We start from the raw sequence: 26,995 nt of genomic DNA on the forward strand, positions 1-26,995 counted from the left end.
ACTTTCTCTCTCCAAATTACAACCTAATTAGGTAGGGATCCACTAATCATGGATTTTATAACTATTAAATTAATTACATATAATTGTGTACAATATCGCACAATATCATACAATAATTGCATACAATAATTGTGTATAATTTGATAATTATTATTTTCTTAATACTCCTCCTCAAGTTAGTAGGTGAAGATCATGAACCCCCAACTTGTGTCACAACGTCAAAAATTGTTCATTGCCGAGTGCCTTCGTAAAAATATCTGCGAGTTGATACTGTGTCGATACATATGAAGGACTGATTATCCCAACTTGTAATTTTTCTCGCACAATATGACAGTCTATCTCAATGTGTTTTGTGCATTCATGAAATACTGGGTTTGTTGCTATATGTAATGTTGCTTGATTGTCACAGAAAAGTTGAGCTGGCAAGCTACATGACACCTTTAAATCCTGCAACAGATATCACAACCAAACTATCTCCAAACAAGTATTGGCCATCGTGCGATATTCTGCTTCCGCAGAGGATCTTGATACATTTGTTTGTTTTTTTGATTTCCATGAAATAATAGAGGGCCCAAGAAAAATACAATACCCAGATACTGATCTCCGAGTTGTCTGACAACCTCCCCAGTCTGAGTCGCAATAAGCTGTCAATGTCAAATTGTTCTCAGATGGCAATAACAATCCTTATCCCGGTGATTCTTTGATGTACTTTAGGACTCGAATTGCAACATCCCAATGAGGTTTCCGTGGAGCCTGTATATATTGACTTAGGGTCCAAACCGAAAATACTATGTCACGCCGAGTAACCGTGAGGTATATCAGTCGTCCCACAAGTCGCCTGTATTTGACTGGATCCTTTAACAACTCTTCACCGTCTGGTGTGAGTTTTAAGTTTTGCTCTATTGGAAATTTGTCTGGACGAGCACCTGTGAGTCCCGTATCCTACAAAATATCAAGTGCATATTTTCTTTGTGACATGTAAATTCCATCTTTGGAACGGAAAAATTCAATCCCTAGAAAATATTTTAAGTCTTCAAGATCTTTAATGCGAAATTGTTGTAATAGACAGTAAATTAATTTTAAAATAAAAATTAATTTTAAAAGTAAAAAATTATTATATTAATTAAATTAAATATTATTTTATAAATTAATAAAATTATTGATATATAAATTAATTTGTATTATTATAAATAATTTATAAATTAGTATGTACTAATTATTTAAATTATAAAATTAATTTTATAATATTTTTAACTATATTTATTAACAATATAAATTAATTTAAATAATAATAATTTTTTAAGTCTATAAATAACATCTAATTTAATAATTAATTATTTTTATTTTTAAAACTAATTTTTATTAAATAATTTTTTTAATGTTATTTAACCTTTTGATATATTGCAATATGGAAAATTTAAGTGAATATTTTGATTGGTGGAACCTCTTTAATCTGAAACTAGGGTTCTACATCACTTGTTGTACTTTGTCTAAGGGGTTAAAACACCCAATATAGTTTCTACACACCTCATTGAAAACGCAAATAGTTCCTACACTTTGAAAGGTTGTATGTTACAACACAACACCTTTTTGTTCTTGACCTTTGCAGAATGTATATTACAATGGATAAAGATAGTTTTGATAATTCTAACATTTTATATCCATAATACAATTCCTAATACTATTATTTTAATTATAAATTAAATCTTTATTATATATTTATTTTTAAATTGATAATATCAAAAAATTGTATACATCTATACAAGTTTTCATATTACAATCCAACACCTTTTCGCTAGACATTACAACTTTGAAAATCTCATTGAATACTTTACTTCTCCGCTGTAAATAATATAGATTTAGGTTTTCTCAAACAATTTTACTTTAAATATATCGATTTAAATAAAGTGGGTAACTAATTTGAAAATAGTTTTAAAAAGTTAACATTTCAATTAAATGGGAAAAAAGTTAATTTGAATGTTTTATAAAACTAGAATTTAAAAACTATATATCTTTGATTTTTTAATGATGCATAATTTACATATGGTTTCATTACAAATAAATTAATAAATAAGATTAAACTTTCAATCAATTTTACTATTAACGAGATTAGTGGAAATAATACATTTATCTGATAATTCTTTACGAAATCAATAATTAGCTCTATTATTAATTTTTTGAATTTATAATATGGAAAGAAAAAATTTAAAACGGTAACATAGTAGTGTTTCAAACTTATTTTTTTTTATGTCTTAAAATTAATATTATTACCATGTCAAAAAAAGAACATAATAATGTTAAGTAATGACACTGAAAGTTGCAGAAAAAAAATGTACTTTTAATAACTAAAATTAGTTAAAAAGTAAAAAATTAGAATGAAATTCTTAAGTTGATTATATAGTAGTTGGTATTGATTTAATAAGTAAGAGAGAGTTGATGTAATGTTGTAGTAACCAATGGTCAACTGTTTGTCAAAATAGTATAAATAAAGCTAGGCACACGAGCAGTCACAGAAGAAGTTCTCTCCAACTTGAAAGTGGGGAAAAAGAAAGCTATCACACGCTTCCTCTTCTCATACACACATATCCAATAGAATCATGGAAGAAGCACTGCGTCGTCTCAACGGAGTCACACCCTCTCAAGAACCTGACCTCGTTTCAGACCCTCACCCGAAGAAGTGTGCCGCTAAGCGCACCTTGCGTGACACCGCCAACTCCGGCACCGCCATGCGCTACCGTGGAGTTCGCCGCCGTCCCTGGGGCCGCTATGCTGCCGAGATCCGCGACCCGCAATCCAAGGAGCGCCGCTGGCTCGGCACCTTTGACACCGCCGAGGAGGCTGCCTGTGCCTACGACTGCGCCGCCCGAGCCATGCGCGGTGTCAAGGCCCGCACCAACTTCGTGTACCCTGACGCTGCCGATCCCCACCTCTTCCATCCCTTCAATCTCCCCAAACACTGCCACGTCAGCAGGTTTCCCCATAACACGAACTTGGGGAGTGATTTTCCTGCAAGTTCCCACCACAGCGCTTCTTCTTCTTCTTCGTCTCTCAACATGCTTCTCTTTCGTGACTTCCTTAATTCTTCTTCTAACCCGTGTCTGCTTTCTTCTGCTCCTTCTCAGCAGTTTCATAATAACAAATCTGCTAGTTGTTATGTAAACTCTTCATCTCCGTCTCTATCTTCTTCTACTGCTACTAACTGTCTCCAAGGTTGTTGTGTCGGCAACGCTAATAGCTACAACAACGCTGTTAGTGCCAATCATGGAGCTGAAGTAGCTGAAGTTATCGATGAGGACTCCGACTTTTTCCTGCGTGAGTCTTCGGATTCTGGGCTGTTGGAAGAGATAGTTCATAAGTTCTTGCCAAAATCGAAGCCTAAAGTGGAGACTTCGACTGTGGCTCAGTCTTTTCCCGAGTCGGTTCCTCAACCGATATTTGATCATGTGGTTGTTTCTGCTAGCAAGGGTTATGCTGATTCCAGAATGAGGGTTCCCAAGGTTGACGGTTTTGGTGTCTGTTATGATTCTCCCATGCAGCAATTTGAAGCTCTTAGTGGTTTTAATGCCATGCAGGGTATGAGCTCTATCCAGAGAGATAACCAGTTTATGATGAATCATATTGCAGGATTCTCCGGCATTGAAGATTATCTTCAGTATCCTGAGCTTTTTAATTCCTTTGCGACCAGGATGTAAAATGCTTGACTTGTGGAAAATTATGTCTTAAAAGGGTTTCTAAGTTAGCTAGCTTTAGTGATGGAGAAAAACAGTAAAAACATATCTAGTCTGTTTTCTTGTTCTTTTGTTTCAATCTGTGTCTAGATTAATTAGACGTGTGCGTTGTTGATTACATTTTCGGCTGACGTTAATTCTCTCGCATTCACGAGGAATGTGGTTTTTCTAGGGTTTGGTTTTTTATGATTGGTAGGAGGTTTAACTAGGTTTATGTGTTGAAACTCTATATATGTATTCTGGCCCCTACTATGGGTTGGTAAGTACTTGAAATTATCGATAATCCTGAAATCGTTGACAGTGCTGTGTTGAAGCATGCGGTAGCGCATTTCAGTGCTTGTTTCGATTTTTTATGTTTGCATTAATTTTGTGTACTGGGAATTAAAGGGTTTCGTGAGAACGACATACTCAGAGTAAAGTGAATATCTTGTTTTCAATTGCACGATAATGATAGCTTCTGCGTTGACCTTGGAACTAGGAAAATTGGCGTCTGTTGAGGCACACTTTTTATTTTTGGCATTTCTTTCTTTCTGCCTTGTGTGTTTGTGTCTGTTTATTCTTCGCTTTGTTCGGAGAACATCCCGGTCTGGATTACAATGGCGGGTTGAGGTGTCGTAGTGGTCTTGGCTTTTGTTGGGAGTGGAATTTATTTGCTGTGGTAGTGGCAATGAAGAGAAGGGAAGGAAAGTAAAACCCTAGCTGTGTTGGAGAGTGGAGTGTTATGGGGAAAAGTGTAACAGTAAAGCTGCTCTTTGATCGAAAACGAAAAGGTAAGGTTCCAGGGTGAGGATTTTCAGTAACTCCGCAGGAACATAATGGAGGATTGGAGATCGTAGAAGACCCCATAAATATGCCATACCCACTTTCATTGCATGTTCATGAAATTTCTATCATGTGAAAGTCCCGAAGCAAATTTCTGCTATGATTAAGAAGATGAAGTTTCTTCATGCTAATATTTCAAAGCAGTTATTTAAACCCATTACAAAACCCTCTACCACCACCTTCAGCTGCCAACAAACTACTATATTATGCTACAATTATGCTTCTTCAAAGTCATATTGGCATTTATAATAAAACACAAAATAAATTTGTGGTTATCTGCGTTAAAATAGCAGTTACTATGAACGAAGTATTTTGATAAAAAAATATTTTTTATTTTTATTGTAAAATAATATACTTTTCTCGTTCCAGTAGTATTTATTCCTTCATCAAATCCAATAAAATATTTTTTTATTCATTATGTAATTTTAAATAAATTATCTGTTATATCTATTTTAGTTTTTTCCTCTCTAAATAATTTTCAATCTATAATAAAGATATTAAAAAATTATATTATTTGAATTTTTGAAAATAAATTATATAAAAGAATAAATTTTATCTCACTTATAATAATAAAGATAAAAACTTGACATATAAGTACATATATTGAAACAAAAGAACAAAAAAAAACATAATAAGTAACTTATTTAAAATTGCATTAAATATATAGAAAGTTAAATATTTTTGAAATTTCGTTGAAAAATCTTAAATAAGTTTTGTAAAGTAACAGATGGAGTACTAATAAATTGTAAAATTATTGAAATTTAAATAATTAATTTATTGTTTCGTGTGTTTAGTGATTTTTGGATGAGGAACAATTTAGAGTTAGTGTCTGGGAAGTATTTTATACTAATATAATACTCAAAACATGGAAACTCTCTGAGGATTAATTTCTGACGGGTTTTTACTTAAACCTCTAAATCTGGATTCCAGCTGTTCATTTTGAATTGCATGTCATGCATTGGGACTTGACGGGTGATAGAGACAATGTGTTCAGAAATTATGAGTAATAGGATTTTTTCAAACTTTATTTTTATATAAAAAAGAAAACATGTTTCGTCTTCCAATATATTTTCTGTGACATTTTTGTTCCATTTGAATTGTCATCATATATTACGAAAACTTGAATATTTTTTTCTATTATATTCTTATTCAATGGTTACGGAATGAGAAAAGTTAAAAATAGATAATGAAAGAATTATGTATGATGAAAGATAAATAATAGTTAAAAAATACGCATTATTTTTTATAAAATTTAAAACATAAAAAAATGGAGTATAAGACTATAAAGAGTAATGAGTTAAAAATTAAATTCAGATGATGAGTTTAGGGAGGAAAAAAGGTATTATGAAGTTGGTTTGCATTAATATGAGCCAGAAAGGATAAAATAAGTGGAATAAACGAGTTTGCGGGCTTAGGACCAAAAAATACAGTTGTGAAGTTAATGTTGTGGTCTTAATTCATTAAAAGAAAATTAATAGGTAACAGTTGATACTATTATTTGCTTTTATGAACAACTTACGTAGGGGGGTTCTTTGACATTGATTACAAAGTTAATAAACTTAATTTTGATACATCAATAATGTAAAACAAATTTATAATAATAATAATAATAATAAAAATTCATAACTATGAAGAGTATAATTGTATATGGTTGGATCATAGCCCACACAGTCCTAAATAGAGCATAACTGATGTAAATTTAGAGAATAAAAATCAGGAAAATATTGCAACTTTATATCCTCAACCAATAAAAATAATGATCTCGAAATGAGATTCTAATTTTTTATTTCAAAATCTTATCATGAAACCATTTCAATAAATAAAAATAATGAGTGTTAACTGAGATAAAAAAAAATAAAGAGAAAAGAAACCCTCTCTACCAAGAAAGGTTTTTAAAAAATTACTTGACTTCTTCCCCATCCAAGTGGGAGAATTGCACGTGTTAACTCCTTTGATTTAATTGCACTTCAATTACTGGTCTATTTATAGGTGAAGATGCTGAAGTGTTTCTTTTATCAGCAAACAAATATTATTTATGAATTATGAGTATCCATATTTAGAAAAAATGTGTTATTTAACATAATTGGCTAAACTTTATCCAATTAAAATTAAATAAAATAATTTTTTAATAAACTAATATTAGTGATGTGAAAATTTTTCTATTGAAGATTAATGACATCTCATATTATATATAGCTAAATTATGATAGCTAGTTTTGTAAGATTGAATTAGGGTTAAAGTTCACTTCTTACATGAGAGTCATTTAGAGTCTATTCTATTGAGAGTTTGTTGGGCTTACCAAGTCAATCATTATCGGATCACTATCAAACCACCCAACAATATATAGTCTCACGTACGATTTGACAATCTCAATGTGAATGTGTGTTGAAGACACCACATTGACTAGAGATAATAACATTTTATGATATATAACTGGATGTAAATCTCATCATCTTATGAATATAAAGTTGACTTACTTCTTAATATTCTCTTGTATTATATTTAAAAGAAAATAATTTTAAATTTATATATAATGTACTTTATAAATGAAATTTTATATTTTGTTTATTATAAATGAGGTGTTTACATATTTAGGATTAGGATTAGGATGTTATGAGTTTTTTTTATTGAAAAGCTTGTTCCCTCATGCTGAAATTAGTAGCCTAACCACCAAACAACTCATAAATGAAAATGAAAAATCAATTATTAGTAATGTTCTTGAGTGCACTAGATATCTTTAGCTCTTATTCATAGTAAAGGTCCCATTAAGTACACAATTTTAATTAGGTGAATTATGTGATTAATGTTGCTGGCACAATTTCTACTAAAAACCCACTCAAGTACATTATTATTCATGAGAATTTGAAAAAATTGTCCTCCATCAAAGCCATTTTATGTGCATACACTATACCGTAGGGGTGAAATTTTAGAGTATAGAACTCTTTATAAGGTGCATTCCATGACAAACAGATTTAAGGTTCACTCTAATGGGACCAACTTCTGATTAAAGTAATTTCTTCATATCTATATTTATTTGGGTGATTTTATTTGGTGGTGATGATTCTAGAAGATTTCCAGTATATAAAAAGGTTCTTTTCAACTTTTTAAAATTAGTTATACGTGTGGATGTCTAGTTAGTTAATGTGAGAGAAAAAGTTTTTTTGGATCAGTTATGTATACAAAATGAAATTTATGATAATAAAATTTAAAGAATAATAAAAATAAACATGAAAAGAAAATTTTACTATTTTTATACATAAAAGATACTTCTAATAATAATAAAAATATAAAGCAGTGTGCTTAATAAATTCGAACGTGTGAATAGCAAAATCTGTTACGTGAAAGCATAAGTTCAATAAGAAGTATTGGATACTTCAAGTATTCAAATGGAAAAAATTGATGACCATTACTTCTTGCAATCGCAAATTATCTCTTGCACCCCTAACATTTCAAATTACTCATTATCCTCTTTTCGTTTATAGCATGGGAGCTGCATTGGGAAGATAAAGTAATAATTATAGAATACATATTCCAAAATAAAACTTTTCCCAAATATACATTCTATAAATGTATTTAAAGCAACTGTGGAACATGTAATTTGTTGAAATAAAAATATTTGATTAGTTGAATAATTGGTGAAGATATTTGATTAGTTAAATTATAAGTTTGTATAGTTGCACAAAAGATTATACTTTTTAATTTAGTCTTACTTTGTAAACTCTTTTGTTTAACTCCTAATTTATAAGAATATAACTTTTAAACTTCTTTATTTAACTCCTAATTTATAGGAGTATAATACTATAAGATACTGTATCTGGATAAAAAAAATATATAAATGAAAAATGATAGAGTAAATTTTATTTTTCAATTTATTTAGGAAAAAAAAGTACACTCCAAAAAAAGTATTACAGTCAATGAAAATGAATATTTCTTGTCTGATATGATGCATCAAATGGAGCGCACGTAATCACACGTAATCGTAATGGAGAAAGAAAGTTTATGATGAATCCTAATTGCAAATGAAAAAGAGTAAAAACAGAGAAAAAAAAATACAAAAGAAATTCTTATTTATTTGTGTATTAGAAGTAAAATATATAGTGTATATATAAGAAAAAAACTAAGACCTAGCTGAAACAAAAAAGGAAAGTTGAACCAAACAAACAAAATCCAATAACTTAAAACAGACAAACTAAATATGTTAACAACAAGGATTCTCAAATACATTTTCTCTTCCGGTGGATAATTTGAAATTAATTTTTTAATTATTCTGAATTACTTATTCCGTATCATCCTATAACGAGATTTATTATTAATTAGTTTTCTACAATATTTTTAAAACATACCAGATTATTGGTTATGATCTCTCATTTTGTTTCATAATTTCTTTTATATATTTTTTCTCAATTGAAGTTTTGTTTCATTTTAGAATGTTTTTATAATAAAGTCATTTTGTTTATCCCATAATCAAGAAAAATAACAAAAGATTATAAGGTCTCTCAATTAAGATTAAGATATGGGTTTGGACAATTTGAATAGTTGAAGACCTACCTAGAATGCTAGAGTTTAACCTCGTTCCAATTTGTAAGTAATGGAGTGAAAATCACATTTGAAATCATGAATATTGATTACATTACAATATTTTTGTAAATATTTTTCAATTGATTGTACATGCAAGATAATATAGGATAACTATGATCATTAACAAAAATTATGAAAATATGGTTACAATTTCAACACGTTATTTTCTTTTCTGAAAATACTATGTCTTGATTAAGATTCATATTCCACATCTTACAATATCCAAAATCACACCATTAAATCATACCAAAGCTTACAATTTCAAAAAAAAAAAATCATCAAAGAATCACATAAATATCTAATTAAAGGATTTTTCAATTAAATATATAAAATAAAATTTTACATAAATTATAATTAAAAACCATAAAATAGAAATAAACCAAAGTACCTAATTTCAGTAATATTTTATATTAAAATATAGGCATTTATGAGTATTAATTGCTAAAATTCATATAAAATGAACCATAATTTATGAATTTATACCTTTTTACAATTTTATGATCTTTATTTGAATAAGAACATTTTATTTCCATATTTGGTGTTAATTGCAGGTTTATAGGGAAAAGATTTAGACTAAAGAAGAATGATATAAGTTAAAAAAAGGAAGTTGAAAGGCCCGGAACGCACAAAAAGAGGAAAAAAAATTCAAACGCAGCAGCGGAGTTCTCGCTCAAGCGAGCTATATCTCGCTTGAGCGAGAGAGCTCTAACAACGTTTGAAAAAATCGACGCCTTTCTTGCTCAAGCGAGATATTCTCGCTTGAGCGAGAATGTGTCAGATTAATTGGACTAATTTTATGTTTTATGAACCAACCCATCAACGCGACGCAGTAAGTCACTTAACCCTAGTAAATTAGGTTAAATAGGGGTTAGAGGCTCAATCCTAGTATTCCAGATTGAGAGGAAAATACCATTGAGTGATTTGTAACCAATTGGGAGAATGGAAGGTGTTAGAAGTATGCGTGGTTAATTCTACCCTTTGGGATTAGGAGTTTTATGTTAGAACTCTTATGTATTGAGGTAATATTTAATATATAATATTCTTTTTTTGATTTGTTATTGATATTGTTGTTTTGTTTCTAACTCTCTATGTAGAATCTTAATTCTGAATGAAAAGTATTTTTAGGGTTCTGACCTAAACAATAATACTTAACATATTTGAGTGTTAGAAACAAACTTGAAATGTTAATCACTATTAATGTCTGAGTGTGATTCTAAGTTGTTTTTATAAATATGCGAGAAATTGATATTTAGGAAACATTCTTAAGAGTTATAAGTGAGAAATTGATATTAATGAATTTTCTATGGACATCAATTTCAATAAAAGAACTTAATGTTAACGTGTTAATCAAAATACATGAGAGTGAGAAATATGAAAACTAATCCCTATTTTTCCAACTTGAAGCAACTAATTTTTTGTTTGTTTTCTTATTGATCATCGCCAACACAACCACTTTCAACACACTTTTTATTGTTCTGTTTTTATATTTAATGATTATTGTACTTGATAATTCAACTGTTCCTTGTTGTTGGATCGATATCCATCCTTAGGGACAAATTATTACATGTGACAATGCGGTGCACTTGCCGTAGAAAGTCATCAACCAACCTTTTAAAAGCAAAAATAAAAATTTCAATTATTAGTTTTTTTTAGGCTAGCTTGAGTGAAAATCCTCTTGCTTGAGCGAAAATCAACCCGATAGCATCTCATTTTTTGACCTATTTTCGCTTGAGCGAGATCCCCTCTCGTTTAAGCGAGAATGGACCTGAATGCACCCTATTTTTCACCTCATTCCACTTGAGCAAAAATGAGTCTGGAGCTCACTGTCCTAAGCTAGCTTGAGCGAGAATATTTCACCTAAGCGAAAATAGCTCGCTTAAGCGAGATATGCGAAATAAAACTCCATAATTATGCTATAATTTCATATTTTCAACCAAAATATTTACGTTTAAACTTGAATTTTCATAAACCTATCACATGAAAATTAACATTTCTTTACACATAATGGTTGAGAAACTCCCAAATGAGCTACCTTGTCAACCTATATATATATATATATATATATATATATATATATTCATTATAACTCAAGTCATTCAAAAATGAAACAAAACTCAATCAATCTTTATATCTCAAAGGATTCACAATACAATTAAAATCATCCATACTCTCATTCAAACCTTTAAAATCTTAAACAAAATGCATTCAATAACCGATTCATATCTAAATCAAAATATACTATACAAAATTCGCAAAATTATCTACTTTACTCTAAACAAACGATCCTATAAGAAAATTGGAACTGGTGACCACGTTACCCCCACATCCAAATCTTCTAGCCTATGGTTCAATTGAAAACTTGAAATAGCTTCTCTTACATGAGTTTGAGCAGGATTTTACTAAGAGCTTGAACTCCTACCGGGCCTAAGGACAACTTAACTATACCACCGAGTCTTGATAAAAATTCTAACTATATCACTATGACTCTAAGTTAACAAGGATTAATCCTGAAGCTAAAAGCATCACATGCAAGGATCTAAACAGAACACCAACCTAACAAGTTCAAAATTTGACTCAAAGAGAATAACATAAATGAACTTACTCTATCAGAGTTTCCGATTTGACAATCTTGTAGTCTTTGTTGCCAGGAGTCCAATGGCGGACTTTGATCGTCAATCTGATGAGCGAAGAAGAGGTCAAAATCTTAGAGAGAAGGAAGAGAAAAGGAAAAAAGAAGTTTTAGAGAGATGATTGTTCTTTTAAAATGAAACCTGAAAAATTGAATTTTCTACTTATATACTCTTTTTATTTTAATAATAAAATATTAATGTATCATTTAAAATATATCACTTATACTCTAAGGTTATTTTCTAAATCCTTACACTTAACTTGCTTTGTCAACTCTTACTTAACATAAATGTGTATTTTGGAACATAGAGACTCTTTGATTAAAATGTTTACCAGTGATGAACGAAAACAATGTTGATTATGCAATTACAAGAGATGAAAATTCAATTAACGATGTAATTTTGCATGAAGGAATTTTAGAAGAGTATTGTAATTTTCTAAAGGGTACATTTCCTACAATTTAAATGCTTAAAAATACATATTTTGATGGGAAATCAATCATTAGTTTTTTTAAAACAAAGAATGGCTAAAAAAAACAATTGAATTGTTTGAAAAATGTTTTTTAAACAAATCAAAAGCTTTACTCAAAACTATTAATAATAAAAGAACATTAAGTGCATTGATTTATGAACACCAAGAACACTAGAATTCAAGTTTATAAGCAAATGTAAAAACTTAAGAGCACATGAATTTTTAAACTAGTTCAACTTTCTGAATCTGCATCTAGTCAATCTAGACAATCTAAGCTGATTTTTCACTACAATATTGAAATATCTAATTACTAGAAACACATATGTGACTAGATCAAGACATAAATAATCACTCATTCAAACATCATTCAAGAATATTAGGTAGTGGAAATTATCAATTATTTACAGTACACACCAAACATTGGTGTACAAATTTCAAATTCGAATTACAAGAAAAAAAATAAAAAAAATATCACTTGATGTGTGAGTGACTGACTGTATCAAAAATCCATCTATAACATAATCAACTTTCAAAATAATTGAATTATGAAACGTACTATTAAAAAATATTTCTTAATCAGAATAGAGCTTCCTTGATTAGAAAAATATGAAGATGGTATTATTGAATGATTGAAAGCTTCATTTTAAAAAGATTTTGAAATAATGGAACAGAATAATCAATTATTATGAAATATAATTTATTAATTTGTTTGTTCGTCAATTCAGAAAACATCAAGACAATTTTAATCCATTATAACCTAACTTTAATTATTGACTAAAGATTGAGTTTTTGAATGAAATCCAAAATAATTGATTATATTTTAATTTAATCAATTATATACAATTTATATGAAAATCATGTTTACATAAATTAATCAATTATTATTAAACATAATCAATTATATGCGTATTTATAAAAAATTACTCAAAACTGAGTAAATCAAATATTCTTTATCATATTCAATTGTTTTATGATTTTTTTTTAAAAAACTTTGGTATTACCTTCCTATAATTGAAATACTAAACCTAATGAATTAATTATTTATATTTCAATTTGTTCAAGATCATCTTAAAAATTAATTTATATTTTACATTTTGATCATATTAAAAAGTAAATAAACAATAAAGAGGGAAACATCATGAGATGCAAGCTTTACCAAATTATTATCCAATCAACACATCACGCTTGATATGCTTTGCTAATAGTTTCATCTACAAAATAATAGATTGAATTAAAATAAAAATTAAAAAAATAATGGTTATAAAAATGTAATTTTCTTATTTTCAAATTAAAATTCCATCAATAAATTTCACTTTTAAAATGAATAAAAATTGAAAACTAATTTAAACTAATCTTGTTCCATTTTTGGTTATGAAAATTTATTGAATGATGAAACATTATTTTTTTCATCAAAAAATAATTAAAAATATGTATGATTATTGATGAAACACGTTTTTTTTTCTTAGTGAATATCTAACAAAAGAAAGAGTGCTTAAAGGTATAGAGGACATGGATAACTAGGAAGAAAGAGTAATCTGGAACAAAAAAATTGGAATCAAACAACAATCTAAAATAAACATTACATATAAGAAACTACAAACAATATTTGTAGTCTGGAAACAAAAATATAAAATGTTTATAAATTAGTCAATTTTTTTTATAAATTTATTTATTTTGTAATGATGAATGAGGTATTTGAATAGTTAGGAATAATTAAAAATTAATTTTAAAGATTACCCATTCTGAATTGAGAAATAAGTATTCTGAAAATTCCAGAATGTGTTCATTTTGTTTTCCTAATAATATGTTTTGTAGTTGTTTTTAATATTTTCTGAAATTTTTATCCCGAATAATATTATTTTGGAACATGCATAAGCAAAACTAGTTTTTTTTTTCTTCCAGTGCATCTCTTATGTTATAAATTAAAAGATAAAATGAATAAATTGAAATTTTGAAGGTGCAGAAAGCAGTTTGTAGGGTTTAGGATGCCGAAGGCTGAAAACTCATTTACCGTAAGATTGAGGGTGTTTTATTTCTGCACTCCGTTAAATTTCTTTCTGCACCCATCAATGAGGTAAAATAACTAAAATATTCTATCTAAATTTGACATTATTATGGAAAGCTTTTTCAGAAATATAATATGAAAAATTTATTTTAAAAAACACATTTTCGAAATTCTGTTCTGGAGGATGTTTTCCTTCTTTAAACATTCGGAAAAAAATATTTCAAAAGTTATATTTAAAAGAAGTAAAATAGATTTTTCCAAAATTGATGGGTGGAAAGAGAAATGGATTGGAGTTCAATAAGAAATACCCTAAGATCGAAAGCGGAGAGGAAGCCCAATATACATAGATAATTGCTTTAAATTAATTTTTTTTATAATTTATAATTTTTTTCCTTTTAATAAATATTTAAATTAGTTTTTTCTCATTATTTATTTATTTACATTTTTAATTATTGAAAAGATCAATTTAATTCCTTAGTTTTAAAAAATCGAGTTAATGCCATATATAATTTCTTAAATGCCTGAATTTTTAAGATGGACCATATTTGCTAACGAGGTCATTCTCAATTAGAGAAAATGAGTAACATTTATCCAATTTTTTTGGATATACGGATCAAATCGAATTTTCTTAATTATTTATACCTTTACATATCTGTGTTTTTGGTGTAAATAATTTTTTTTCTAATTCTACTCTTATTTAATATATCCAATTTTATTATTACAATGAAGTATTTTGTTATTTTATATAAATTACTTAAAAAATAAAATTATTTCTTAATTTTTTAAATTAATATTAATGGACAATTTTTATATGCAAATTAACTTCCTTACTTTTTTCTTAATTATTTATTTTAAGGCAACAACAGAAAGAGAGAGCATAGTCTCGTCCTAAGTTTCCACACCAAATCTCACATATCAAATAAAATAACATTCATTTTCAATCACTCTCTTGACTCCATTTCGAACCATTCTAATATTTGGTAGAGTCATTATTCTTTTATTGTGGGTTATGACTCACCTTTCCGTTTTCTTGACATAATTGGGAGGTTACTTGCCACATTTAATCGTCATCAAATAGAAGTTTCTTACTACAATTAATTGTCATCAATGGGAGGTTACTTACCATTAATTGATTTTATTATTGTTGTCTCCTAGAACCACTATATGTAGTGGCTTCCTTCAAGCAATGTAATACGCAGTTCTTGGGTGTAAGTGTTTAACCCATATAGAGAGGATTTGTTTTAGGGCTATTTATCTATTAGTCTGAGAGGAATTCATTGTACTCCCAGTACCATTATAGTGGAAGTTTTGGCTCTCTCGCCGGTGGCTTTTTACCTCTATTTAAAAGGGTTTTCCACCTAAAAATTTCTGGTATCATTCTCATTTTCCTTGTTACTTTAATTTCTCATAATCTTTGGTTGAAATTATCACGCTTCCGCACACGATATCCCTATAAATTGGCATCAGAGCTTTTCGATAATTCAACCAGGATCTATTGTTCCATAATGTCAAAATTGGATATTGAGAAATTTGATGGTAAAATCAGCTTTGCTATCTGGCGAGTCCAGATGCTAGCTGTTCTCACCCAGAATGGTTTAAAGAAAGTTTTGACAGGTAAAATGATGAGACCAACCACTATGACGGAGGAGCAGTGGGATGAGATGGATGAAAAGGCATTGTCTGCAATCTAGTTATGCTTGTCCCGTGAGGTGTTGCGTGAGGTCATCAACGAGAAAACTACAGCAGGCATATGGAGTAAATTGGAGTCTCTATACATGACCAAAAGTCTTGCAAACAAACTCCGGTTAAAGGAGCGACTATTTACACTCCGAATGTCCGAAGGTACTCCCATCCAATCTCACCTTGATGAATTTAATTCCATCATAATTGATTTGGAAAATTTGGATGTTAAAATTGATGATGAAGATAAAGTCGTTCTACTTATTGTTTCTCTACCACCCTCGCATCGACAATTCAAAGAAATTATGTTATACGGTAATTATCTTACCTTAAGCTGTGATGATGTCAAGACTAATTTACTAGCCAAAGAAAAATTTGATACTCAAATTCATTTTTAAAGTTCTGGTGAAGGATTAGTAGTTAGAGGGAGAAACCAAGAGAAAGGTAGGAACAATAAGTATAAGTCTAGGTCAAAATCTAGAGGCAAGAATTCCAAATATTGTCGTTATTGCAAGAAAAAGGGACATGAGATCTCTGAATGTTATAAATTGAAAAATAAGCAAGATAGAGAAGATAAAGGAAAAGGTAAACAACTAGAAAAATTTTCCGAAGCTAGTATTGTTGAAACTGAATCTAATGGGGATTGTTTTGTAGCTTCCAACACTGAACAAAGGTCTAAAAATGAATGGATTCTTGATTCTGGTTGTACTTTTTACATGTCTCACAATAGAGATTGGTTTACCACATATGAACCAGTTTATAATGGTCTTGTTTTGATGGGAAATGATGCTTAATGCAAAGTTGTTGGTGAAGGAACTATCAAAATCAAGACACATGATGGAATTGTTAGAACTTTAACAGGTGTCAGATATGTCCCTAAGTTGAAACAAAATCTCATTTCCTTAGGCACCCTTGAATCTCATGGGTGTAGATACTCAGCTGAAGGTGGAGTTTTAAAAGTGTCTAAAGGAGCTCTTGTGTTACTAAAGGCAATTCGATGTGATAGTTTGTATGTGTTGCATGGTTCAACAGTTATAGGTTCTGCAGCTGTTGCCTCACCCAACAAAGATAACACTAAGTTGTGGCATATGAGATTAGGCCACATGAGTGAGAAGGGAATTCTAATCCTCAAGAAGAAGGGTCACCTTGGTAACCACTGTAGTGGAAAGGTTGATTTTTGTGAACATTGCATTTTTGGTAAGCAGAAAAAGGTTAGTTTTTCTAAAGCCATACACAGAACCAAAGGTACTTTGGATTATATTCATTCGGATCTTTGGGGTCTGTCAAAAGTTCCCTCCAGAGGTAAATGTCGTTATATGATGACAATTATTGATGATTTCTCACGAAAACTTTGGGTATATTTTCTCAAACATAAGAATGAAGCATTTTCCACTTTTAAAGAGTGGAAATTATTGATTGAGAATCAGACTGGCAAGAAGATAAAGAGGCTAAGGACATATAATATCCTTGAGTTCTGTTCGAATGAATTCAATGACTTCTGCAAGAAAGAAGGCATTTCCAGACACCTCACCATCCCAGGGACTCCCCAACAAAATGGGGTTGCAGAAAAAATGAATAGAACTATCCTGGAGAGAGTTCGTTGCATGTTCTCCCATTCTGGTTTGAGCAAATCTTTTTGGGCTGAAGCAGCTTCAACGACATGTTATCTGATAAATCGCTCTCCTAACAGATCAATTGATTGCAACATTCTAGAAGAAGTTTGGTCAGGTAACCCTGTTAATTATTCTAATCTTAAAATATTTGGTTGCCCTGCTTATTCTCATGTAAACGAGGGAAAATTAGAACCTCGTGCTAAGAAGTGCATTTTCTTGGGTTATGGCTCAGGGGTTAAAGGTTATCGTTTATATGACCAAGAATCTCACAAAGTAATTCACAGTTGGAATGTGACCTTTAATGAAAATGCTATGCTCTCTTCTGTAAAAGATACTGTCATTTCCTCAATTGATACAGATGACCAGGAAGATGCTCGAGAGAAGGTGGAGTTTGAGATTAAAACATCCGCTCATGAAGAAAACGTTCCCAATTCCTCTAGTACCCAAGATGATCAAGTCACTGTTATTGATGGTACAAATGAACATTTGAGTCCACATGAGCAATGTCCACCTAAAAGACGAGGGTTACCACAGTCGTGGTCTATGGCTCAAGAACTTCCACAATAGAGACCAAGAAAACCAACTCAAAGATTAATTGCAGAATCTGCCAACATTGCTTATGCTTTAACTATTGCACAAGAGATGGGTGAAGAAGGTGAACCCAAGAATTACTCTGAAGCTATCTCAAGTGATGACTCAACAAAGTGGATTGCTGCTATGCAAGAAGATGTTGAGAGTCTTCTAAAAAACGAAATGGGAATTGGTGAAGTTACCAGAAGGAAAACGAGTCATTAGTTGCAAGTGGATCTTTAAGAGAAAAGAAGGGACCCTTGTGTTGAGAGTATAAGGAATAAAGCAAGATTTGTTGTAAGAGGTTTTGATCAAGAGAAAGGTATTGAATTTAATGAAGTATTTTCTCCTGTTGTTCGTCATACTTCAATACGTATATTACTTGCTTTAGTTGCCTTGTATGATTTGGAGCTGGAATAGTTAGATGTGAAAATTTCTTTTCTTCGTGGTAATCTTGAGGAAGAGATTTACATCCAGCAGCCTAAGGGGTTCATTGTTCCTGGAAAGGAGGACTATGTATTTCGTTTGAAGAAATATCTCTACGGCTTGAAGCAATCACCAAGACAATGGTATAAGAGGTTTGATTCTTTCATGGTTGGACATGGCTACTCCAGAAGTAGCTATGATAATTGTATCTATTTTCAAAAGACATCTGATGGGTCATTTATATACTTGTTGTTATGTGTTGATGACATGTTGATTGCTGCAAGAGATAAATTTTTAGTTAACAAGTTAAAGGCTCAGCTTAGTAGTGAATTTGATATGAAGGACTTAGTTCCTGCCAAAAAAAAATTAGGAATTAAGATCAACAGAGATCGTCAAGTTGGAAAACTTTTTCTATCACAAAAGAAGTATGTACTTAAGATGCTTGACAAATTTGGAATGTGAGATTGCAAAGTTGTTAATACTCCAATTGCCGCCCACTTCAAGTTGTCATCAGATCAATGTCCAAAATCAGACGAGGACAAAAGTCGCATGTATGCTATGGTATGTACTAGACCTGATTTAGCTTATGTTGTTAGCATTGTTAGCAGGTTCATGCATAATCCAGGCAAGACACACTGGGAAGCCGTTAAATGGGTACTTCGTTGTCTGAAAGGTTCTCCAGATCTTGGTTTGATATTTGATCAACATAGAGCTGATCCCGGAGGAGTAGTTGGCTATGTTGATGCTGACTATGGTGGTGATTTAGATCGGAGAAGGTCACTTTCAGCCTACATTTTTACCCTATGTCGATCTGCTATCAGTTGGTATTCTTCACTTCAAGCCATTGCGGTTTTGTCCACCACTGAAGCAGAATATATCGCTGCTACAGAAGGTATGAAAAGGCTATATGGTTTCGAGGCTTGGTAAGTGAACTTGGTCTTCAACAAGATGTTCTTGTTATATTTTGTGATAGTCAGAGTGTTGTCCACTTAACCAGGAACAACAAGTATCACTCAAGGACCAAGCACATTGAAATTAAGCACCATTTTATCCGAGACATTGTTGATACAGGAGATATAATTGTTGAAAAATTCTTACGGCTGAAAATCCTGCAGACATGTTGACCGAGCCACTTCCACCGGCTAAGTTCAATCACTGCCTGAACTTAGCTGGTATTATCCATACTTAATCAATGCTTCATGGCGAGAGAGTGTTCCAGTCAAAGGCAAGTCAAGGTGGAGATTTGTGGGTTATGACTCACCTTTCGGTTTTCTTGACATAATTGAGAGGTTACTTGCCACATTTAATCGTCATCAAATGGAGGTTTCTTACTACAATTAATTGTCATCAATGGGAGGTTACTTACCATCAATTGATTTTATTATTGTTGTCTCCTAGAACCACTATATGTAGTGGCTTCCTTCAAGCAATGTAATACACACAACAAACAAGCAACACACACTTGCTTCCTCTCTCTTTTCATATACTCTTTATTTCTGTTCTTGGGTGTAAGTCTTTAACCCATATAGAGAGAATTTGTTTTAGGGCTATTTATCTATTTGTCTGAGAGGAATTCAATGTACTCCCAATACCATTATAGTGGAAGTTTTGGCTCTCTCGCCGGTGGTTTTTTACCTCTATTTAATGGGGTTTTCCACCTAAAAATTTCTGGTATCATTCTCATTTTCCTTGTTACTTTAATTTCTCATAATCTTTGGTTGAAATTATCACGCTTCCGCACATGATATCCCTACATTTATATCTACCATAAAGTGAATCCTAAACTTAATTTGAGCAGTATCACACTCTCTAATATCAAAATTATCAATGGAATAAGAGAAAAAACTTGAAGAAGAACAGAAACTCAAACCATTGGAGAAGAAAAAAAGAGGTTGATTAATCAATTAATTATTTTTCTTTTACATGTTATTTTTTCTCTTCAATTTTGACTCAACAAAAATTATTTGTGTGTATATGTTAAATTTCTATCATAATAGAAGTTGAGTAAAAGAGGAAAATGCGCACAAGCACAACAACGCCTCTGTTTCAACTAGTAGTAATAATAAGAATGTCAAAATGTTTACAATTTTTTTTTTAATTTTTAGATTATTTATTTTAATTTAAATTTAATTATAACACGATGGTACGTAGTATAGAAAAATATCATAATTTAAAACTATTTATTTTTTATTAATTACTTTATAAGTAATTATAGATCTATTAATAATATTTTTATAAAATTTCAAAAAAATTAATGAGCTCATATTTAATATGATTTATTTTTTTTTATTTTCTTCTTTATTTATGATCTCTAATTTTTCTAAGTTTATAAAATTCATATCAGGCAACATTTGTCATCACATGAAAAATAACATAAAATTAAAAAAAAAAAGCATGAAAAACTAGACCAAACCCATGTGAAAAAAAAAACAAAGAAACTCCTAAGAATAGACTAAACAACTACATTGGAAGTTTAAAAGAAAAAGAAAAAAATAAAATGTTTATTATTATTGTTAATGTTTTAAAAATATATTTTATTAATTTGATATTATAAAGACTAGTGAATAATTAGAAAAAATCATTTACCCTTCAAATTACAACAATTAGAAGTCATCTATTACATTTCATAATTTATTAAAATAAGGATAATTATAAATGTCACATGATAACAAGAATAATGATATAATGACATCTAAATGCATGACTATTTACATTGAAAGTGGTTTTTAATTAAAAAAACACAATAACTTTAATTAACGTTATTTACAAGATTAAAATGTCAAGTGGTTTTTAATTAAAAAAACACAATAACTTTAATTAACGTTATTTACAAGATTAAAATATCACTTTTATACAATATATTGAATATAGGTGTTGTGGTAGTTTGAGTAAGACCACCATCTTATACTTTGTGATGGAAAGATATATGATGATATGCAAAACCGTCACATTCTAATATAGTGATGTTCATAAGTCACATTATAAACAATAAAAATTGTCATTTTAAACAAGATTTTTTGTAGTGCTAGTAATGGTCAAATACATGCTTCTTTACATATATTGTGACATGATTAGTGCAATCACTCTGTTTAAAAGCCTTATGCAACCTTTCAAGACAAAATATATAGAAATAAAGTATCAATTCATTGCAGATAACAAATATAATTTTATTAGTGATTATGTGCAAAAGAGTATTTTTGATATTAAGTTTATTGATACATGCAAGGACCTATAAAATAACTTTAGAGTAGTAGTGATATATTCAAAATGACACTTGAATATTTCATTATTAAAGTAAAAAGAATATATAAATAGAAAAATAAGTTATTCAACTTTCATTTTAAAAGAATCAGCTATTATGAAGTGGACTTTAAGCCTAACTCAACCCCATAAAACCGACTCATAGGGTTGAGGTTTGCACCCACTTATATACAATGAAAGGCTCTAATCTCTAGTCGATGTGGGATCTCCAACATCAGCATCTCTCTAAATTTTTACTTTTTCATTCCTCTACCTTCTCTCTAACTTTTTGAACGAATCTCTCATCAGATTGACCATAAGAGTTTGCCATTGGAGTCATGGCAACAAAGACTACAAAACTGTCTGATTAGAATATCTGATAAAGTAATTTCATTTTTGTTATTCTCTTTTAGTCAAATTTTTAACTTGTTAGGTTGGTCACTGTTTAGATACTTGCATGTGACGCTTTTAGCTTTAGGATTAGTCATTATTAGCTTAGAGAGTCCTAGTGATATAGATAGATTTTTTTATGAGGACTCTGTGGTGCATGCCAAGTTTTCCTTGGGCCTTATAGAAGTTGGAACTCTTAGTGAACACTTGCTCAAACTCAAGTAAGGGAAGCTAATTTAAATTTGTAATAAAGCATAGGTTAGGAGATCTGGATGTGGGGGTGATATGACACCAATTTCAAAATCTCCTTGCAAGATTGTTTGCTTTTGAGTAAAGTAGTGTATTGAGTGAAATTAAATGTGAAATACTTGATTTTGTATATTTTGTATAGTCTATGTTATTTTTTATGAGAATAAGTATTGAATGTGTTTTGTTTGGAATTAAAAGTGTTGAATGTTACTATGAGTGAATTGAATTGTATTATGATATAATTGATGTTCAAGAAATCCTTATTTTTAGTTCTTTGTTTGAGAATGATTTTGATTTAGAAATCTTAAATATGTATAAAGTACTATCGATTTAAAGAGTAACTACTCAATTATAGTCAGGAATTACTTCTTTCATTTGATACATACCACTTTGAATGAACATTTTTTTGATGAAAATTTGTAATATATTAAATTTTAAAAACTGATTTTTGCATATCTCGCTCATGTAAATTTTTTTTAAAACAATTCCCGAGTATTTTTTTAGTAACTCTTTATGCTTTTTTATGTTCTAATTTTTTTTTATAAAGATATTACAAACCAATGTGTCTTAAATTCTTAAATAGACAAATCTAGGAGTTAAGCTTTTGCTTCTTGTTGGAGATCCCACATCGACTAGAGATTAGAGTCTTTCATCGTATATAAGTGGGTGCAAACCTCACCTCATTGAGCCGGTTTTATGGGGTTGAGTTAGGCTTAAAGTCCACTTCGTAATACTTCTACCAAATTAGTCAAAGAATAAATTCATAAATAATTGTTGTTATGTTTTTATTGATGGATTTTTATATATGAAACTTTCAAAAGATAGTTGTTAGAAGATATTGAAAGTATTTTTTAAAAGTGTTATATGAGATTTGACAAGGATAAGGATAAGGATTATCATACATAATTAATTAACATTTAATATTTTTCACTAACTAACCTTCGTGTTAAGATAACACAATTTAGTTATATTGCTTTATTTGGTAACTACTTTAGGAGTTTACACAATATATTGACATGTATTAGAAAAAAATATATTATTTACATATATTAGAAAAAAAAAAGAAAAATTTACGCTCATAATGGATTTTTCTATGATTTGCTTTTATCCAACATCTTAACTTTTGATTTTTTTTTCTTCGTAAGTGTTGAGAGGATAACATAAGACATTATGAAAAATAATATAAAATAATAATCATAAATACATGTAACTTAACAAAATTTATGTTTCATGTTTCATCGAAGTATTAATATTGTTTCATCTATTCTAGACTTAGACTTTGTTTATCTTTTTGAGATTTAAATATTAGTTCGCCTAAGTATAAATTAATATATATTGTTTAAGTACATATGACATATCATTTAATAAGTCAAAATATACATTCTACTTGAAGTTTAAAATATATTTATTTGTATAATTCTTCAAAGTATAGGATTTAACTTAAAAGAATTTGTCTAATCTCAACTTAAAAGAATTTGTACCAAGTAATAGGTATAGGTTACATGTAATATTTCCAAATTTATGAACATAAGAATTAACAAATTATGAGATTTTCTATAAAGTATCAATCAAAACTAATTGAGAACTATATTTAACTATATTTCATGGTCATCTTCGTTACACTACACCATTTTTTACTTTAAGCCACACTCATATAACAACGTGTAAAAAATCATTGTCTAAAATAGAAATAGGCAATACTTTTTAGATGTTGGGTAAAAGGTAAGCTTTATTTGCATTCTAATAAGTGTCATATTTCAGTAATATTTCATATTAAAAGACAAATACTTATAAATATTTATTGATAAAATAACTATAAATTAACCCTTAATTTATGAATTTAAACTTTTTTTACATATTTTGTGATTATAATATGAATAAGAAAGATTTATTCCCAAATTTTTGTTAATTCCAGGATTTTGGAGGAAAATGGAGATGAAAGGGCTAAAGAAGTTGGAGGTAAAGTTGGAACTCACCTACGCTAGAAGTACTCCAGAGGAACTTGCCCAAGCGAGTCCAATCTCGCCCATGCGAGATCACTCCAGAGAAGTTGGGTTTTTCCTTGTCTAACTCACCCAAGCAAGTTGTAGCTCACCTGGGCGAGAAGTTACTTATCCAAAACCCAACTGGGTTAAATATGAGGCGTAAGGCATAACCCTAGACATCGTTGGGAGAATAAAAGGTGATAGAAAATTCTAGAGGAGGCAACCGTCAAGGAGAAACATCCTAAATCTTCTTTTCTTGCTTTCCATGCTTGTAATGGTCAACGTGAGTGACTAATTCTAACCTTTGGGATTGGGAGTAATCTATGCAAACTCTTATGTATTGATGTTATATTTAAACGTAATATTTTGTTCTTGATTGATTATTGGTATTATCATTTTATTCTTAACACTTGTTTTATCATGATTTTGATCCTTAGATTTGACTGAAAAGTACTTATAAGTATCTGACCTAAATGATAATGTCTAACATATTTGAATGCTAGGAATATATTTGAAATGTTAATTGTTATCAACATTTGCTCGTAACAATAAGAAGTTTTCATAAATATGTGAGAAATCGATATTTAGGAGACTATCTTAATAATTTTATATGCAAAGAATTGATATAAATGAATTTTATATGAGCATCAATACCAATAAAAGATATAATATTATTATGCTTTTCAAAATACAAAAGAGTGAGAAGGATGAACCCCAATCCCAATTTTCATAATTGAATCAAACAACTTTTTACTTTGCTCTATTTACATTCTTGCAATTTCATACACAACAACTTCCAACAAACTTTTACTTAATGTTTTCTATTTAGTGAATTTTATACTTGAGAATTCAACTGTTCCTTGCATTGAACAAGATGTTTTGATGTCTCCAAATCCACGTGGAAAGCTTGAAGACCTCATTACTGGGTGTGTGTGTGTTGTCTAGTAGTTTTTAACTTGTTAATTCACTCCTTAAGATGATCCAAGTTCATTTGAATCTTTATATTTTTTAAAAGATGGGTTTTCTAAAGGTTGTGAAATTTTAACCTGTTGAAATTTCGAAACAACCTGTTATTTGACACTTAGTGATTTTTAAAATGATTTGGAAAAACTTTGCTTTGTTTTGTCTTTGTTGTCAAACAGAAACAATCGGTTATTTCGATAAAACAACTGGTTGTTTTTATGAAAACCATAACAGGAAATTTATTTCAATCGATTGTTTTGGAAAACAACTGGTTGTTTTCATAACAAAATTTTGTTATGTGTTTTAAACTATTTTAAATGCTTCCAACGACTTTTGATTTTTGATTTAACAGCTTTGACCACTTGATTGAGGTTATATAAATGTGTTTAACATTCTTTTAAAAAGTCTAAGAAAGAGAGATTTCTTAAAATCATTTTTCAAGAATTCAAAAGCTTTGGATCATCTCAAGTGTGTGGAATGAGATTGGTTTTTGTACTTCTAAACTATAAGCTTTGTATACCCAGGTGTATTCTATTCTCTTCTTTTTGAACATTGTATTTTTGTGTGTTCTTGTATAGGGAAGTTTCAGAAAGGTGTTTCTGGAAACTTTTGCTTTGTCAATGAGCGGTGTGTGTTTTTGAGGGGTTTAAGATCCACACTCTTGGAGTGTGTTTTGTAATCTAGAAATAATTACATAGTGAATTTTCAGTAGTTAGCCGAGGATTGGATGTAGCTTTTGGTTAAGAGTGAACCAATATAAGCCTCTTGTGTGATTCTCTCTATCTTTTCTCTCTTAATCTGTTTTTACTTGATTTCATATTCTGCTGGTATAAACAACCGGTTGTTTCGTGAAAACAACAAGTGATTTTATGGAAATAACTTTTAAACAAAATTTTTATTGAGTTGAACAGAAAATCAATTGGTTGATTTTTCAAAAATTTTTACTCTACCTTCAAACCTTGCGAAAATCTTGTGAAAGCAATTCACCTCCCCTCTTGATTAGGCCAATAAGTCATTGTGGGTTCGATATCTGTCTTTAAGGACAAATTTATTACTTCTAACATGGTAACACTTAACGTAAAATAGTCACCACATTCATATAAAAATTATAGCAAAATTGTTGCCTATTCGATTATGGGTATCGAACAACAAAGGGTGGATACTTTAGACCATATTTTTTTAAAAATGGGTACTTTTAATCTCATTTCTGACAATGTATTTTAAAATCTAAACATTGAACCACATTTATTTTTCGTTTCCTTTTATTTAATATATCATTAAAATTATATATGCAGATTCCAATAATCATTCCATCAATTAATTCTAAACCACGCAAGAAACCTTTATTCTCAAAACCACCAATTTCAATAACGCTCACACTTTGGGAAATTTAGGAACGCTCGCATTCTGGAAAATTCAAGAACGCATTCACGATTTCGTCCAACTCCATTCGCAATTTGTCCTAGCTCTATTCACGATATTTATAGACCATCATCGTCTCATTGTTAGAAGTTGAAATCCGTGGCAAACAAGGTTTTAGCGAGATTGAAGGACAAAGAGTGTAGAACATCATATTCCTAACCTACTGCACTTTTCAACTTCAACATGTTCATAATAAAGTCACTTGGTCTGGGAGTGTTGAACTTT

General features: G+C 30.0%; 2 protein-coding genes across 2 annotated transcripts; both read left to right on the forward strand.

Annotated features, from left to right (window-relative positions):
- Positions 1-2,537: 2,537 nt before the first annotated feature.
- On the forward strand, positions 2,538-4,061 carry LOC137805803 (ethylene-responsive transcription factor ESR2-like). Its single transcript, XM_068605724.1, has one exon. The coding sequence runs from the start codon at positions 2,598-2,600 to the stop codon at positions 3,690-3,692; it is 1,095 nt and encodes a 364-aa protein (XP_068461825.1). The 5' UTR covers positions 2,538-2,597; the 3' UTR covers positions 3,693-4,061.
- Positions 4,062-19,070: 15,009 nt separating this feature from the next.
- LOC137839070 (secreted RxLR effector protein 161-like) lies at positions 19,071-24,385 on the forward strand. The gene is made up of 2 exons (XM_068648199.1): positions 19,071-19,444; positions 24,316-24,385. The coding sequence occupies exons 1-2, from the start codon at positions 19,071-19,073 to the stop codon at positions 24,383-24,385; spliced, it is 444 nt and encodes a 147-aa protein (XP_068504300.1).
- Positions 24,386-26,995: the final 2,610 nt, after the last annotated feature.

Source organism: Phaseolus vulgaris, chromosome 3, assembly GCF_000499845.2.
Source record: "Phaseolus vulgaris cultivar G19833 chromosome 3, P. vulgaris v2.0, whole genome shotgun sequence".
NCBI classification, from domain to species: Eukaryota; Viridiplantae; Streptophyta; class Magnoliopsida; order Fabales; family Fabaceae; genus Phaseolus; species Phaseolus vulgaris.

What these genes read in the sequence shown, in the direction of transcription:
- LOC137805803 (XM_068605724.1), top strand. Translation starts at nt 2,598, where the DNA reads ATGGAAGAAGCACTGCGTCGTCTCAACGGAGTCACACCCTCTCAAGAA.
- LOC137839070 (XM_068648199.1), top strand. Translation starts at nt 19,071, where the DNA reads ATGTATGCTATGGTATGTACTAGACCTGATTTAGCTTATGTTGTTAGC. An exon ending in CTATATGGTTTCGAGGCTTG is followed by an intron (nt 19,445 to 24,315) that starts GTAAGTGAACTT and finishes TGTTAATTCCAG; the next exon opens with GATTTTGGAGGAAAATGGAG.